At 41.8% G+C, this 18,979-nt stretch overlaps 1 protein-coding gene across 1 annotated transcript in view; it reads left to right on the top strand.

Annotated features, from left to right (window-relative positions):
* The window catches only part of SLC9A2 (solute carrier family 9 member A2), a 90,668-nt gene that overhangs the window by 55,634 nt on the left and 16,055 nt on the right, over nucleotides 1-18,979 (top strand). The window contains exons 4-7 of the mRNA XM_001514625.6: nucleotides 3,856-4,073; nucleotides 7,827-8,029; nucleotides 17,832-17,921; nucleotides 18,464-18,534. Coding sequence (XP_001514675.2) covers nucleotides 3,856-4,073; nucleotides 7,827-8,029; nucleotides 17,832-17,921; nucleotides 18,464-18,534 — 582 coding nt within the window. The remainder of the gene's footprint in view (nucleotides 1-3,855; nucleotides 4,074-7,826; nucleotides 8,030-17,831; nucleotides 17,922-18,463; nucleotides 18,535-18,979) is intronic.

The raw sequence follows: 18,979 nt of genomic DNA, 5'->3' as shown, positions 1-18,979 counted from the left end.
TTTGGGCAAGCCACTTAACTTCTCTGTGTCTCAGTTACTTCATCTGTAAAATGGGGATTAAGACTGTGAGCACTATATAGGGCATGGACTATGTCCAACCTCATTAGTTTGAATCTACCCCAGGATTTAATACAGTGCTTGACACATAGGGTTTAACAAATATAAAAACACAGACCCCAAAACTCTTGTCACACATGTGCATATTCAAGAAGGAAGTGCAACTACTGCTCAGGCTACTATTCAGCCACTGAATCCATTTGTTTCCTGACCCTTCTCAGAGAGGTGACACAGGAGCAGAGGTTTCTACAGCATACCCATCTTTGCCATGCCCACAAGAATCCTGTTGAGTTCAGATTACAAAGAAACTCTCCCACCATGGGTGTAGAAACTGTAGATGAAACTATTCCTTTCATTTCTTTTTAATAGCTAGTGCAATCATGAACTGGATTAGCTCCGACCCACCCTGGTAACCACAGACATGTAACCCCTGAAAGGACACCTGCTTGACATTTGTGGCCAGTGACCCTCCCCCCACCTCCCACGCTCCGAGCTAATACATGATACCTTCACTTCCTTTGCCTGTGCCCTTTGTGTTGAAGGGCACGAGGTTGGCTTACATCTCCTTTGGCTTCTCTCACTACCACTTACATGTCAGGAAGCCTAAGGTTGAAAAAGGAAGCCTGGAGTTGCCCTGTGTAACCGAAGATGAGGTGATTGGCAAGGGTATTTAGTCTCCACGAGAAATCCATTGACTATGGGGACTCAACTTTCCTTCTTTAAAATGGGGAGATCCTCAGTGACTGCTGCTTACTCACAGAACTGGGTGGGTGGGAATTTTAAGGGGCTGGATGGATAGTGTGATATCTAGGAGGTTGAATGAGAAAGAGAATAGGGGATATCATGAAGAGGAGGAGCTGCACAGTAACTTCGCTACTAAGATTAACAGATATAAGACAGAAGCCAGACTAAAATCTGCAGTGGATTGGAGTCCGGGGTTAATGAAGCACAGCAATAGAGGTTGTGAAAATTTCAGGGATTGTGTTTCCTGTGTAAAAAAAAAATGAAGGCATGCTTGTGTAGCCACTTTCAGCCAGGATACATTTCTGTTGGACATTGAAGGATTACTTGTGATGATCTTGTTGAAAGACTGAGAAGGCGGTCCACATGTGTCATGGGTGATTTTTTTCTTTTCAAGTATATTGAGCTCTCCTACTGGCAAAAAAATTAACCATTGCTGTTCAAAACTGGCTGAGCTCAAGCCTCTCCTTGAGGCTTGTGAGCTTGGCCACGGGGACCATAACCTTTGGAAAACTACCAGCCTCAGGCTTCCCGTTCTTTCAAATGCACATGATGAGGAGTCAGCCTTTAAAAGCCGGGCACAACACTGTTCACCAATCCTTCCCCTAAGAGGTCTATAGTAAAATAAATGAAATGCCCGACCGTTAATGCTTTGCTACTTACTCATGGGGAAGACTGAGGTTGAGAGAGAAGAGACCATTACCTGCTGTGGACAGGGGAGCAAGGAACGATTTCAAGTCTGTAATATGTGTGTTCATGTGTGTGTGTATATTTGTTGAGAAGGACCCTTCCTGTGTCCAGGGAGCTAGTGAAATTTGAGAGCCCAAAGACAGCCATCAGTGTCTAGATGTCCCTAAACATGTCAAACTTTCACTTCAACTTTCCCCTTCCCTCAGAGTCACTTTTGGTGAAAGGCCTCAAAGAGAGCAGGGTATGTTCTCAAAGCCCTGCCACCAGTCACTGAGGAGTGAGTGACAGATCATTGAATGGAATAGCATGGCCTAGTGAAAAGATCACGGTCATGGGAGTTAGAGGAACTGGGTTTTAATCCTGGATCTGCCACTTTCCTGCTGTGAGACTTTGGACAAGTCACAACTTCTCTGCACCTCAGTTTCCTCATCTGTAAAATGAAGATTCATTACCGGTCTTTCCTCCTTCTGAGACTGTGAGCCACATGTGGGATAGGAACTTTGGCTGCCCTGTTTTTCTTGTATCTATCCCAGTGCTTAGTGTGGTGCTTGACCCGTAGCAAGCCCTTAAAAAATGCCACAATTGTTCATTATCAAGGAGGAGATAGGATGTAGCACCACCTTGCAAATAAATAGCAAGCAATGACGAGCCAGTTCTCTTTCTTTGTCTTCCTTAAGGAGATCATGTTGGAGAAAAATGACTGAAAGCAAAGGCAGTTATTCACAGAAAGTGACCAGTCTGACCTCTAGACTGTAAGCTTCTTGTGGATGGGGAACATGTCTGCCAACTCTGTTATATTGTACTCTCCCAAGTCATCAGTACAGTGCCCTCCAAAAAGTCAGGAATCTGACATAAGAACCTGAGGGAAAAGGGCAACATAGCTTCCCAGCACCTCAAGCCAGCCAACATGAGCTTCTTCCTGGGGTTGTGTAGGCTTACAGGGCAGCAGTATGCTGATTTGTCACTATTTCCATCCATTTTATTGTTTCATCTGATATTTATTAAGTACTTATTATATGCCAAGCACTGTTCTGAGTGCTGGGGTAGATACAGAATAATCAGGTTGGACACAGTCCCTGTCTTACTTGGGGCTCACAGTGTAAGTAGAGGGGAGAACAGGTATTGGAAACTCATTTTACAGTTGAGGAAACTGAGGTACAGAGAAATGTAGTGACTTGCCCAAGATCACACAGCAAGTGTCAGAGCTAGAAATGGAATCCAGGTCCTCAGACTCCCAGGCCCATACTCTTTCCCCTCTAGACTGTAAGCTTTTTGTGGGCAGGACACATGTCTAATAATAATAATAATGATGGTATTTGTTAAGTGCTTGCTATGTGCAAAGCACTGTTCTAAGTGCTGGGGTTGATACAAGGTAAGCAGGTTGTCCCATGTGTGGCTCACAGTCTTAATCCCCATTTTACAGATGAGGTAAATGAGACACAGAGAAGTTAAGTGACTTGTCCAAAGTCACACAGCTGACAAGTGGCAGAGCCGGGACTAGAAGCCACGACCTCTGACTCCCAAGCCTGTGCTCTTTCCACTAAACCACGCTGCTTCTACCAACTCTGTTTTACTGTACTCTCCTAAGTATTTAGTACAGTGCTTTGCACCCAATAAGTATTCGATAATTATGACTGATTGATTGATTGATTGATGCTGCATCTTCCTGGCGCCCTCTGCCCTGTTATGTCAGAGGCCCCTGTAAGACTCTGGAATAAGAAAGTGGACCTTCTGCTCTTTAGTTTCTCCTCTCATTGTCCCTTCTCAAGTAGGGACATGCCAGGCCGCATGCACATCCCAGGATCTGGACTTCTCTATGAGCTATACTAATGGGCCTTTGAGATTCACTGCTGAGTCACTTTGGGGAAGAATCATATGTACAAACAAATTAATTTTTAATAATGGACCAGTCAAATAGGCACGGAGGATACTCCTTTCTATAAAGGGGAGCTAGCCTTAGTAAATATTCATTTGTGAACCTCCCTCTTTGCCATAAAGTGACCTCAATGAAAAAATCTCAATTATGTTATCTTCATGGGCAACCTGCCATATGCCACAAGAGACAGAGGTGTGACTTCTAGTTTGCTGCTACATTTGTTACTTGAGAGGGTGGGGATGGTGAGTTGGGTAGCTGCACTTAGAATTGAGCAAAAAAGAGCTTTCCAAGAGTCTTAGGAATATATCAAGTCAACTGAGAAATGCTTCTAGAAATATATATTTTTTCAAAGTCAATGCAAAAGACCTTCCAGGCCCTCCTGTTATGCCAAAGAACATTTAAATGGGTATTCTGATTAAATGTTTATTGGTGATTTCACATGTAGTATATATGTTTGTTTTTTTTAATTGATGTGTTCTTGTCTCTTTCAGCATCACAGCTTGTGCTATGACTATGAATAAGTACGTGGAAGAGAATGTTTCCCAAAAGTCCTATACCACCATCAAGTACTTCATGAAGATGCTAAGCAGTGTCAGCGAGACCCTGATCTTTATTTTCATGGGTGTGTCCACAGTTGGAAAAAACCATGAGTGGAACTGGGCTTTTGTCAGTTTCACCCTCGCCTTCTGCTTGATCTACCGGGCATTAGGTAAGGTAATGTCCTGCAGAGGGTACAACATGTTTTTCATATGCAGAGGTTGCTTTTGAGAAACAGAAATTAGGGAGCACAAAAAGTTGCCCTCACCGCACACTGAAACCTCCTGAGATTGGCAGCCTCCCTGCCCCACGACCCCATTCTTCCAGCAGGGGAAGCTACCACAGATGCACCATTCATTCATTCATTCATTCATTCATTCATTCATTCATTCATTCATTCAAGCTTATGTATTGAGTGCTTATTCTGTGCAGATTAGTGTACTAAGCTCTTGGAAAGTACCATTTGGCAACAGAGACACCCACAAAGCTGGAAAGTCGTACAGCGCTGGGCAGTTTTTCAGCCCGATCTGCTGACCATGGCCCTGGATATTGTTGCAGAGGCAGAAATGGAGGCTGGAATAGCTTGGATTCTGTCAACCTGGCAGCCGTGCTAATGTTTTGGTCTCCATGAAGAATTCTGCAACAGGCCTCGGGCTGCGAGCCTCCAGAAATGATATTTGAGCTTCCCCATCCAGCCACCTTTGCCTCTTATAATTCTGTCCTTTTCAGGTTCAATAGATGTCGTTCTTTTCGTCATCATTTCCAGACAGAATTTTTTTTATATGGTATCTTTTTTTATGGTGTTTGTCAAGTGCTTACTATGTTCCAGGCACTGTACTAAGCACTGGGGTACATAAAGTAATAAAAATGGTGGTATTTCTTAAACAATTAACTATGTAATAATAATAATAATGGTGGTATTTGTTAAGTACTTACTATGTGCACTGTTCTAAGCACTGGGGGGATACAAAGTGATCAGGTTGTCCCACATGGGGCTCACAGTTTTAATCCCCATTTTACAGATGAAGTAACGTAGGCACCGAGAAGTGAAGTGACTTGCCCAAAGTCACATAGCTGGCAAGCACCGGAGCCGGGATTAGAACCCATGACCTCTGACTCCAAAGCCCAGGTTCTTTCCACTGAGCCATGCTGCTTCTCTATGTGCCAGGCACTGTTCGAAACACTAGGGTGGATACAAGCTAATCAGGTTGGACCCAATCCCTGTCACATAAGGGTCTCACAGCTTAATTCCCCATTTTACAGATGAGGGTACTGAGGCACAGAGAAGTGAAGTGCTTTGCCTAGTTCATACAGTAGACAAGTGGCAAAACTGGGATTAGAACCCATGTCCCTTTTTTCTCCTCAGCTTTGGCTCTTTCCACTAGACTACCCTGCTTCTCATTATCATGATTCACATTTGCAAACCCCTTCCTGACTGACCCAGGGGGAGCACATGATGAGTTCAAAGAGCTGGGTTAAGTTGGGGTGATCATTGGATCCTGAGATTTAGAGGGCAATATCTTGTCAGCTGATCCCAGCAATCAATCAATCAATGGTATTTATTGAGCATGTTCCATGTCTACAGTGAGTTTACAGTCTAGAGTGGAGGACAGACATTAATGTAAACTAATAAATTGTGGATAAGTACATATATGCTATGGGGCTGAGGGTGGGGTGAATATCAAGGACTTAAATGCAATTAAGTGCATAGATGACGGAGAAGGGAGAGGGAGTTGGGGAAAAGAAGGCTTAATTGGGTGTGTGTCAAGACCTATTGCTTACGGAACTGAGTAATCATGAATGCAGACCAATTTGTACTCTCAAGCGCCTAGTACAGTGATCTGAACACAGAAAGCTATCATCAGCAACTATATTTTTCCTAAAAGTCAACCAAAGGTACTTGTTGAGTACTTTCTTTCTTTTTACCTGTCTACTTGTTTTGTTGTCTGTCTCGCCCTTCTAGACTGTGAACCCGTTGTTGGGAAGGGATTGTTTCTATTTGTTGCCAAATTGTACTTTCCAAGCGCTTAGTACAGTGCTCTGCACACAGTAAGCGCTCAATACAATTGAATGAATGAATGCAGAGCACTGTACTAAGGGCTTGGAAGACATTTCTTCATTTCACTCATCAAATTTCCCTTATCTTAAAACATATTAGTCCTCTTAATTTTCATATTTTAATGTCTTCCTAAACACACAGTTCAGATGTATATTCATAGGTGGTATGTCATTATTAACCACGACAACATTGGCCAATGATCTTTGTAGTAATTAGATGGGAAAGGAGGAAAAATGACTTCACCCATCATTCAGAATGAATCTGGAATGCTGCTTTCACTTCTGAGATCTGGTAAACTATTAGCTTGTAAAGTTTCTGAGAGCAGGGTCCATGTCTTTTACTTTCATTGTTCTTTCCAAAGCACCTTGTATTCAATTATGTGGACCTTGTATTTTTATACTCTTAATGTTCCCTGTTAAGCCTGCTCAGGCTTAACCATTTCCTCCCCAGTAGTAAGTAGTAAATTGATCCAATCCCTCTGCTGATCAGGTTGTTGATTTTCAATATCACAGAGAGTTCAAAGGAAGGGTTAATATAATTGCTTTCTTTATTGCAAGAAACTGTGTCCTCTGAATACAATTGGCTAAAAGAGCTCAACTGTGGTAACATAGCAAGATTATCAGTTGATTCCCAGAAGTCCTGTGCCCGAGGCAGAAATTCTAACCAATCAACAGCTGCCCTGCCAAGCCTAGGGAACAAGCCTACTCTGGGGAGCTTCAGAAGTGGCGAAGAGGGAGAGGAGAGAGGGGAGAGAGGGGAGAGCCGGGCTGGGTCAGGACCACCACGGATGGAGCTTTGACCTGCCATCCTTTCAGTCTCTGGCTATGCCTCTGTCCCACACTGCAACAGTCTGGGTTTCTTTAGCCTAACTGTGTCAACTACCTCCTCCTTCTTCCCCTCCTCCTCCTCCTCCTCCTCCTTACCTCTCCTCTTCCCCAGTTGTCAACCATGGTCTTAGTCGAGGACAGGCAACATCATTATCAATGGTGTTTACTTAGCGCTTACTGTATGCAGAGCACTGTACATTTGGATGAGAACAGTACAACAGAGTTGGTAGACATGTTCCCTGTCCACAGAGAACTTTCGGTCTTGAGAACATGTCTTTTATTTATGTCATCCATTCCCAGGCACCTAATACAGTACCCTGCAAACAGCTGTTTGCTGTTGATGATGATAAGGGTGTTGATGATGAGGTGGTAATTGTCTAACAGGGCCACTGCACCACCCTATTTCAAATTAGAAGGCTTCCTTGCCAAATCCTCTGAATTCTACTGTCCCATGATTCAGTGCATCTTTAAATTATGTTATTATCCCCTTAGTAATCTACTTACACAGCATTTTAACTTGTGACAAATATTAGTGATGAAGTATATAAGCATCCCCCTCACTATAAGAACACATTTGAGTCATACAGTTTTAAAAAGCCAGCTCACGTCTTTTTGAAAGAGATGCAGTTGAACAATACTTAAAAAAATGTTTTTTCTATTCCTCTTAGTCAACTTGACTCTAGCATCCCACACTGATTTTTAATAATAGTGAAAGTCCTCATTTTTTTAATATTTCTTGATTGTGATGGAAACAACAGGACAAGAATTAGTAATGAAGAAGAGACCTCTGTGTTGTAAGATATGCCATTTCTTTTTTCCTTAATTGGATCTCAGTTTGTTAAGAGAGTATGTTGCATTAGTAGTAATCTTAATAATATTTATTAAGAAATTACTGTGTGCAGAAAACTGTACTAAGTTGCTGGAAAAGAATACACAAGTGGGAATTAGACACGGTGCCTGTAATTATTCCAGACACTTCTGTTTCATTGCCTTAGGCTGTATTTGTAAATTTTTATTTGATTTTGTGCCCCTTTTTCAGGTGTCTTTATCTTGACCAGGGTGATTAACTGTTTTCGGACCATCCCTCTGACATTCAAGGATCAGTTCATTATTGCTTACGGAGGACTCCGAGGAGCCATCTGTTTTTCTCTGGTGTTTCTGCTTCCAGCGACAGTCTTCCCCCGGAAAAAGTTATTTATTACAGCTGCTATTGTAGTGATATTCTTTACAGTCTTCATTCAGGTAAGCACAGTCCTTCCACCCACCAAGCAAATGGGCTATATTGGTCCACTCGAGTTAGTCCCTTTCAGAGAACACCAGATCGTTTATTATATGCTATTTTTTAAAAAAAAACTTTCATTGGGATGGAGGGCAGAGGAACCATTTTTTTTTTTTAAATTGGTATTTGTTAAGTGCTCTCTATTTTCCAGGCACTCTATGAAGTGCTGAGGAAGATACAAGCTAATCATGTTGGGCACAATCTGTATAACACATGGGGTTCACAGTCTTAATCCCCTTTTTAAGTATGAGATAACGGAAGCCCAGAGAAATTAAGTGACTTGTCCAAGTTCACACAGCAGACAAATAGTGGAGCTGGGATTGGAACCCGGATATCTGACTCCCTGACTTGTGCTGTGTCCATTAGGCTACAATGCTTCAAAACCTTCTTTGATACTTATCAATCAATGAATCAATCATTTTATTGAATGCTTACTGTGTGCAGAGCATGGTACGAAGCTCGTGGGATGAGTGCAATTTAACAGAGTTGGTAGACACTTTCTCTGCCCACAGTGAATTTACAGTGTACTATTCTAATGGCCAAATGGTGTTTCATGCTCAGGTGTTTGTTGGTGGTGACTGACTGCGGGGTAGAAGATTCCCAACCTGGATATTTCACCTCACCAGCAAAATCACCGTTTAAGACAGTGTGACTCAGACTTAGCAACAGGCAGAGAAACTTGAATGATTATTTCTAATCTTTTCTCATTTCATTTCTCTCTACTGCTGTAATGCAATGTGTATTGTGTAGGATGTGGAGACTTAGTGACGAGAGAGGGTAATGACTGTTGGCTTATTTGCCCCCATATGGCTGCTTGAAAGGTCCTTGAGGTTAGAGGGACATGCCTTTTAACCAATTAGTGGTATGGTTGATGATGATGATGATGGTGATGATGATAATTAAAAGTTCCTTATTTGTCCTGGAGGATAGTCTGGTTGAGTGTATAGTGAATTTTGGATCTCAGAGACCTAATGCTAACATGGAGTGATTTGGAGGACTAATTCTAGGGATTAGATGCCTCTCTCCAGAGAATTCCCCTGGCTGTTTATTTTTAAAACACAAAACGGTCCACTGAAATTTTCACTGCAACCTTTAGAAAGCGGAATGATTTAATTTGGTTCTCATGATGTGGACTTTGATGCGATGTTGCCTCAAAGTGGTCTGAACAGCCATTTCTTAGATGGAAATGGACAGGTATCATTTTCTCATAGTGGCTCGAGCCCGAAATACCATTTGTGTTTTGGACCCTTCCTTGGGGACTCTTAGATTTCTCCCTGCCTCATGCCACAGTCTGTGGCCCTTTTTTCTATTTTGAAGCATAGATGACTTCTTTTCAGGGTGAAAATATCTCCGTGGTCCGACTTGATTAACTTGTATTTACCCCAGTACCTCATAAGTGCTTGGCCCATAGTAAGCATTTAGTAAATACTACAAGTATTATTAATTATAAGTTATTAGTATTGTGGTGGCTTGACATATCTTCACCCCAGCCTTCCCTTACAGTTAGACACCTCCCTCCCCTTCTTCCCCTTTCCCTTACCCCAGAATCACCAGGAGCCCTGGGTGACTTTTATCAGGCTACTGGGATGAGGAGAGGGGGTGTTGCTTTGGGGAACTGCCTTTGGCCATTTTACTACAGGAGGGGAACTAGGCCCAGGCACCTTAGAAGCCTTTCATAATGGATGACACTGTTGTACAGGTGAGAGTAGGGTGGTAGACATCAACCCCACTTGGAGACCCTAGTGCTGAAGGAGTAGATGTAAAAAGTCACTTCCAAAACACTGGTTGAGATCTTGGTCCAAAGGATATTATTGAAGTGAATAGGGGTGGAGAGAATCTTATGTATTATAGGGGAAATATTACTGAATATTTGGATTAATCTTATATGAATAAGGAGTTGATTACCCTCCTACTTAGACTAGGAGCCCAGTGTGAAACAGGGACTGTTTCTGAACTGAAAAACTTATATCTTCAGCACTTAGAACTTATAACTTCAACACTTAGAATAGTGCGTTACACATAGTATGTGCTTAAAATGCTGTAAAAAAATGGTGAGCCCCCTGTGGGACAGGGATTGTGTGTCTGACCTGATTAATCTAAATCCCAGTGTTTAGAACAGTTCTTGACACAAAGTTAGAGCTTAACAAATGCCATTATTATTATCATCGCTATCACTGTATCCTCCAGTGATATTTGCTGAATGATTACTATGGGCCAAGCACTGTGCTAAGGGTACAGGCTCATCAGATACTCAGACCATACTCCTAATCCTCTAGGGGAAAGGAGAACAGGTTCTGAATCCCCATTTTACACATGAGGAAACTGAAGCACAGAGAAGTTAGATGACTTACCCAAGATCACACAGCGGTCAAGTGGTGGAGTCAGAATTAGATACCAGATCTCCTAATCGCTGTGCTCTATCCAATACTCCAAGAAGGCATGGAGCTTGTTGAGGATAGAAGTGGTTGTGAATTCTAATCTCCTCTGTTTCTTCATGACAACCTAGAAGGGAAAAAACCTATCTCAGTAGTCAACAATGCCCTCTTGCTGGCCATGCAGTGCCTTAAATAGGAATCAAGTGTCCTCCTCAGTGCAGAAGTGCGTGGTGGATTGGTGGAAGAATTGTCATGCTGCTCTGGTTGCCTTTACCTATTACATGCCCTCAATAGTACCATGGGCAGGGCTGTGCCCTAGTGGAGGTACCTGGGTATAAAGGGGATGGGGGGCATTATTCCTTACTCCCCTCCTTCCTACCCTTTCTTCCTCTTTCCCTCCCTTCCTTTCTCTCTTTCCTCCCCACCTACGGAAAGAGGCATCAGGATGCCTCGAAGCTATTTATAGGCCTTTTTGCTGAATCTCTAGAAGTAATCTTCTAGGAGACACACTGCATACATAATGGAGAGGTCCAGGGTAGGCAGTTCGCCAGGAGATACTTAATGGGTTTCAAATAGACTTGAAATGATAACTCCATAGATTTTTATCCTCTGTGTGGCAACTAGACCTATTCCTGGGCAAATGACTCCTTTTAGCTTTCACCAAAACAAGCTGCTCTCCTCTCTCTCTGACATTCTCCTTTGCCTCACATTTTTTTAAACAGTTTTGGAAGGTGGATTTTCAATAGAGATTATCAAGGGTAAGGAATTCCTTCATTCAGTTGCATTAATTGAGCTCTTCCTGTGTGCAAAACATCATACTAAGCACTTGGACGAGTACAATTCAACAGTAAACAGGCACATTCTCTTCCCACAGTGGGCTCACAATCTAGAGGGGGAGACAGCCATTAATATACTATATACATAAATAAATATAAATATATACTGTATACATAAGTGCTGTGGGGCAGGGAAGGGGTATGAATGAAGGGAGCAAATCAGGGCGATGGAGAAAGGAGTGGGAGAAGAGGAGAGGAGGGCTTAGTCAAGGAAAGATTCTTGAAGGAAAAGGCCTTCAGGAGGCCTTCAGTAAGGCTTTGAAGACTGGGAAAATCTCTTGTTCATGTGGTTTGCTACTGATAATAGGGAGCGAGAACCGTTGACATAGTGTTTGTCAAGGGCTCAGAAAATAAATCAAGTTTGGCCCATAGTTCAGTAGTATCAAGTTGCTTGACTCTCTGGAATCCTTAGATTAGCAGCAACATAGACCTTTGAAGTAGGAAATCAAGTCCTAATTGTTTTTAAGAATGTGCTATTTTGAAGTGCCTTCAGAATTCAGAGTTGACCTGAAGAGTAGTAATCTTCATTTCCCATTTCAGTAGTTCTGTAAGGGATTTAACATCTCTTGGATTGTCCTGAAGACTTAGTACACATCCCCCTTGATATCAGAGAAGCAGCATGGCCTAGTGGATGGAGCCTAGACCTGGGAGTCAGAAGGTTGTGGGTTTTAATCCCACCTCTGCCACTTGTCTGCTGCGTGACCTTGGGCAAATCACTTAACTTCTCTGGGCTTCAGTTCCCTGACCTGTAAAATGGGGATTAAGACTGTGAGCCCTATTTGGGACAGGGGCTGTGTCCAACTGGATTGTCTTGTATCTTTCTCAGCACTTAGAACAGTGCCTGGCGCATAGTAAGCCCTTAACAAATACTGTTATTATTATTATCATCTGAAATAATTGTATCCAAAAGCAGTTATGCTTATGCAATATTTGAAAACTAATCTTTTTATATTTTCTCTCCTTTGTATAGACATTCTCTTAGTGGTAGGTAGCAAACTTACTGAATATTTTAGCTGTATCATTCCTTTATCACAGTGAAACATGATGACCTTTTAAAAAAATGGTATTTGTTAAGCACTTACTATGCAGCAAACACTCTTCTAAGCACTGGATAGGTACAAGTTAATTCAGCTGGACAGAGTCCCTATCCCATATGGAAATCACAGTCTCAGTAGGAGGGAGGACAGGTATTTCATCCCCATTTTGCAAATGAGGCAACTGAGGTACAGAGGAGTTAAAGTACTTGCCCTAGGTTACACAGTAGGCAATTGACAGAATTAGAAGTAGAACACAGGTTTTCTCATTCCCAGGCCCATGCTTTTTAAACTAGGCTGCTTCATATTAATTTATTTTATTAAATGATAGCTGGGTCTTTTGTATGTTCCAAAGCACAAATGTACAAAATCCAGTGAGCAGCCACTCTAGGAACAGAAAACAAACCCTCTCAGTCCAACAGGGTTTTGTTGTAATCAGTTTGGTGAAAGCATTTTTCATGTAACAGCAATGCTATCTGAGATAAATATAATCATGATAATAAAATTAGTGATTACAAAACATATTTTCAGAGTATTATTATGGAGTGGAGCTCGTTCTGAAATTCAAGAGACTTATATCTCTTTCTGGCAGTTGATGTGATTCTGACTTTTTTATGGTATTAGGTAAGTGCTTACTATGTGCCAGGCACGGTGCTAAGCACAGGGTAGGTACAGAGTAATCAGGTTAGACACAGACCATGTGCCATATAGGGCTGATAGTTTTAATCCCTATTTTACAGATGAGGAAACTGAGGTATAGAGAAGTTAAATGACTTGCCCAAGGTCATGGAGCAGTCACATCATTTTTTTTTTATTCAAGAGACCAATTTGTGTCACCTCCTAGGCCTTATAACATGTGTTTTTAAATGATTTCACTGTTGTCATTTCTTCTATTTTATCATTTCTTCTATTTTAATTAGCCTTCAATTTAAATAGACAAGAGGCAAGAGAGGGGAGAAAAGAGGTAATGGGAGTTAAGGAGAGGATTGGAGGAAAGGATGGAACAGGCCAAAAGAGAGTAGGAATGTCCCTAGGGAGAGGAGTACTAGGTGAAGCAGTATGTCTAGTGAAAAGAGCATGGGCCCAGAAGTCAGTGGACCTAGCTTCTAATATCAGGTCCTCCGCTTGTCTGCAGTGTGACCTTGGGCAAATCACTTAACTGTCATACACCTCAGTTTCCTCACTTGTAAAATGGAGATTAAACACTTTTTATCCCTCCTGCTGAGACTGTGAGCTCCATGAGTGACAGGAATCATCTGACCTGGTTATCTTGTATCTACCCCCGTGCTTGGTTTATAGCACTTAGCAAATACAAAATTTTTTATTAATAACTTCTCCTTGTTCCGTGTCCACATTGCATTTCTCTTCTGCTGCACCATTATGCTTTTTCAACCCTCTTGGGATGCAGAATTATCATTATTAGGAGGAGGAGGAGCAGGAAGAAGAAAATGAGAGGGAGAAGGACAAGGAACAGGAGGATGAGGAGCAGAAGGAGGAGGAGCAGAAGGAGGAAGAAGAGCAGGAAAAGGAGGAGGATGACAAGGAAGAGGAGGAGAAGGACAAGGATTATGGTATTTGTTAAGTGCTTACGATGTGCCAGGCACCGTACTAAGCGTGGGGGTGAATACAAGGTGGATACAGTACAGTGCCTGGCACACAATAAGTGCTTAACAATTACCACAAAAAAAGATAGAACTGGAAATAGAAGGCAAGCTGGTAGGAGAAAATGTATTTGTGCAAAACTCAGTTTTTGAAGAAATACACATATAATATTCTGGGCAACTTAGGTTTTTAATTTGCATTGAAATATGGTTAAATGTATTCTTTCATAAGTGCCTGAAAAGTAGCACAGACAACATTTAGTTACTTGTATATTTTTGCAACATGTGACCTGGACACAATGTTAGAATACCTATGTGAAACTCTTCCAACTCCACAGACTTCATGCATCATCCAAAGCCCCACAGACACTAACTTGTCTTGACCGGCTGTTATGGACTAGTGATAATTCTAAAGAAAACTGAGGTGATATATTAGCCCCAGAAAGTCATGTATGATGAAACTGACAGTTTATATTGGCAGCATAGAATTAAATACTGTAACAGAATTTGGTTATTGAGGCAGCACACTGATAAGTAATGCAAAGAAGAAGAAAATAGACAAGAAAAACCGAAACCAAGAAACCACGCTATCATTTTGGTGCCTCAAACAGAATGTTCCAGCAGGCATTGTATCAGGTTCCAGATTGAACTTAAGGACTGCAGACCTGTAGTGAAGCAGCAGTGTAGAGAAGCTTAGTGGATAGAGCATGGGCCTGGGAATCAGAATGACCTGGGTTCTAATCCTGGTTCTGCCAGATGTCTGCTATGTGACCTTGGGCAAGTCACTTTACTACTCTGGGCCTCAGTTACCTCATCTGGAAAATGGGGATTGAGAATTTGTGTTCCATGTGAGACAGGGACTGTGTCCAACCTGATTAACTTGTATCTACCCCAGTGCTTAGAACAGTTCTTGGCACATGGTAAGCACTTAATGAGTACCATAATCATAATCATTAGAGTTCTACAATGCCCCGATTTCTGGAACACTCACAAGCATTACACCTGGCATTAGCTTCATTTATGAGCTCAGCTCAACATCAGATGGTAAGATGGGATCAGGAATGATGAAGTCAGTTCTCTAGACTGAAGCTGTGTTCACCTCAGAGCAACTATCCTGGGTAGAAGGAGAATGAATGACAGCTATCTGAAAGCTGCTGTATGGGCAGCTGAAATTGTGGAACCAACAAGGAGGACAGAGGGGATGTTTTAAGGAAATAAAAAAACAAAGTGTCAGACAATGCTGCATTGTACCTGAAAACTGGGATTTTACTGCTAAAGATAGACCAGCATAACTCAGTGCTATCAAGAATGGAGTGTCTTCTTTTTTGTGAGGAACAAGAGGCAAGAAGGCAAAAGAGAAAATGGTACTAAGGATTGTGAACATCAAACAATATATGTATATACGAATATAATCTGCCCTCTCTAAGGGCACCAATGACCTCCTTCTTGTCAAATATAGCGGCATCTGCTCCATCCTAATCCTCTTTGACCTCTTAGCTGCCATTGAAACTGTGGAACACCTCCTTCTCCTGGAAATATTACCTAACCTTGGCTTCACTGACACTGTCCTCTCCTGGTTCTCCCCCTATCTCTCTGACTGTTCCTTCTCAATCTCCTTTGCAGGCTCCTCCTTTGCCTGTCTCTCTCTGTCATTGGAGATGTGTCTCAAAGCTCAGTTCTGGGTCCCCTTCTATTCTCCATCTATACCCACTCCCTTGGAGAACTCAATCTTTCCCATGGTTTCAACTACCATCTCTACATAGGTGATTCTCAAATCCCCCTTTCCAGCCATGACCTCTCTCCTTTTCTGCAGTCTCACATTTCCCCCTGTCTCCAGGACATCTCTACCTGGATAATAATAATAATAATATTGGTATTTGTTAAAGCACCAACTATGTGCAGAGCACTGTTCTAAGCGCTGGGGGAGATACAGGGTAATCAGGTTGTCCCACGTGAGGCTCTTAGTTAATCCCCATTTTACAGATGAGGTAACTGAGGCACAGAGAAATTAAGTGACTTGCCCACAGTCATTCAGCTGACAAGTGGCAGAGCCAGGAGTCGAACCCATGACCTCTGACTCCGAAGCCACCTCAAACTTAACATTGTCCAAAACAGAACTCCCTATCTTCCCACCCAAATCCTGTCCTAGCTACCCCACACTTTCCCATCACTGTAGACAACACCGATACCCTCATTGTCTTACAAGCCCTTAACTTTGGCATTATCCTTTATTTATCTCTCTTACTCAACCCATTTATACTGTTTCTTATGTAATCCTGTCAGTTACCTTCATAACATCCTAAAATTCCCCATTTCCTCACTATCCAAACAGCTACTACACTGATCATCATTATTATTATTGTTTTGTTAAGTTCTTACTATGTGTCAAGCATTGTTATAAATGCTGGGGTAGATATTAGTTAATCAGGTTGAGTTTAGTCCCTGTCCTTCATGGGGCTCACAATCGAAGTAGGAATGAAAGCAGGTAACCGATCCCCATTTTAAAGTTGAGGAAACCTTATTCATATATCTGTAATATATTTTAACATCTGTCTCCCTCTTTGGACTGTTAGCTCCTTGTGCCAGGGAACAACTCTACCAACTCTGTTGTATTGTGCTCTTCCAGTAGCTTAGAACAATGTTCTACACACAGTAAGAGCTCAAGAAATACCAATAATCACAATAATTGATTGATTTGATATCAAAGATAACATGGCAAGTACGGGAAAATTTAATTATGAATCAGTGTGTGGATTAAAAGGCCAGTGTGGGATCTACAGTCTCATCATTCATTCAGTCATATTTATTGAGCACTTACTGTGCACAGAGCAATGTACTAAGTTCTTAGAAAGTACAGTTCAGCAACAGAGACAATCCCTGCCCACAGCGGGCTCACAGGCTAGAATGGGGGGAGGCAGGCATCGAAACAAATAAACAGACATCAGTAGCATCAATATAAATAAATAGAATTATAGATATATACACATCATTAATATAAATGCATAGAATTGTAAATATGTACATGTATACATGTATACACAAGTGCTTTGGGGAGTGGGTAGAGCAAAGGGAGCGAGTTGGGGTAATAAGGAGGGGGAGCAGAGGAAAGGGGAGGCTTCCTGGAGGATGTGAGCCTTCAGTAGGGCTTTGAAGGGGGGAAGTATGATTGGCAAATTTGAGGAGGGAGGGCATTCCTGGCCAGAGGAAGGATGTGGGCCAGGGGTCAATGGCAGAACAGGTGAGAACAAGCCACAGTGAGAAGCCTAGCAGCAGAGGAGCGGAATGTGTGGGCTGGGATGTAAAAAGAGAGAAGGGAGGTGAGGTAAGAGGGGGCAAGGTGATGGAGAGCTTTGAAGCCAATAGGAGTTTTTGCTTGATAAAGAGCAACCACTGGAGATTTTTGAGGAGAGGGGTGACATGCTTAGAATGTTTCTGTAGAAAGATAATCCGGGCAGTATTTATTCATCATTCAATCATATTTATTGAGCACTTATTGTGTGCAGAACATTGTACTAAGCGATTGGAAAGTACAATTTGGCCACAATTAGAGACAGTCCCTACCCAACAATGGGTAGCAGAATGAAGTATAAACTGAAGTGGGGAGAGACAGGAGGTTGGGACATCAGTGCCTGACAATTTTCTCCTTTGCCTCCTTGTCTCTCAAGACAGACATTTTATGTACACAATGTGTCAGGACTGAAGAATCTCCATTTAGTCACACACGCATTCACCCCTCTTCCTCACCATCATCAGTAACAATATTATTTGAGCACTGTACAAGACATTTTGGGAAAATACTGGAATAATCTTCTGCTTTGAAATCTTTGGGGGTATTTTCATGATATAATCACCAAATGAAGGTAATGGTTGAAATGTTTTTTTTGTAACACAATGCTCTCTCTTTTGTTTTCCTGTGCAGGGAATCACCATTCGTCCATTGGTGGAGTTCCTGGATGTTAAGAGATCTAATAAAAAGCAGCCAGCAGTCAGTGAAGAAATACACTGTCGGGTGTGTTTAACTTCAGTGATGACACTGAAGGAAAGAAATGGAAAATAAATTGGTTAATTTGAACAGGCAAAATAAGGGAGGAAGGAACCTAAGTACTCACCTGCACACTTTACTGCTTATGTGCTGAAGGAAAATGAGGAAATGTGAAGTGTGGGTGAAAGGAAGTGAAGTTGGGGGAAGCTACTCCAAAATGAAAGTCTGAATGCTTTGGGGGGAGGAGAGAAAGCGTCAGTCTGAATTTACCTATGCCAAGGCGATGACCAAGAGAGCTTAGCCTGATTCCTTGTGGTTTTTAAGAGTACATTCAGTATTTTACCTAATACTGGCTACAATTCAGTACTGAATGTACTAGGTCTGTGTTCCTGACGTACATGAACCTTAAACTCATCATTCATTCATTCAGCATTCATTCTTTCAACATTCATTCATTTATTCTTTCTTTCAACATAATACATTTTCAGTAGTTTTAGTGTCAATCTGTTATAAACCAGTAGTGCAGAAGATCACTATGATTAGTAATCAACTTGTATTTTGTCTTTCAGTTTTTTGATCATGTGAAGACTGGAATTGAAGATGTTTGTGGACATTGGGGTCACAACTTTTGGAGAGACAAGTAAGAATGCTTGATGAAAACATTATATTGGGGAGCATGGACTTAGGTTCACCCTCAAAACAGTTCAGCTAAAAAAACAGTGAAAAACTCTCTCTTTCTCCGTCTCCTTTCTCTCTCTCTCTTTCCCTCTGTCTCTCCGTCTTTCTCTCTCTCTCTCCCTTCTTGCTTCTTTCCACCATTTTTACATGATTGCATACAGTCTTTTCTAACTAGGGGTCCTCCAGTTTGGACACCATTGTTTACTTCATCAGGCATGACTTAGGACTGCTGCTAAGCACAGGAGCACATCCATGTAGATATGATGAAATTATGTAGTGTATTAAGATTCTGGGGCATGCCCAGAAACTTCCCACAATATATTGATATAATCTAGCACACATCTTGGAAGCATTTAATGTAGAAAGTAAGAGGGAGAGAAGTAATTTCTCCCAAAGTGATGGACGTT

This window comes from Ornithorhynchus anatinus, chromosome 2 (genome assembly GCF_004115215.2).
Source record: "Ornithorhynchus anatinus isolate Pmale09 chromosome 2, mOrnAna1.pri.v4, whole genome shotgun sequence".
NCBI lineage: Eukaryota > Metazoa > Chordata > Mammalia > Monotremata > Ornithorhynchidae > Ornithorhynchus > Ornithorhynchus anatinus.
The sequence above is the reverse complement of the archived record's forward strand: the minus strand, read 5'-3'. Positions and strand labels throughout refer to the sequence as shown.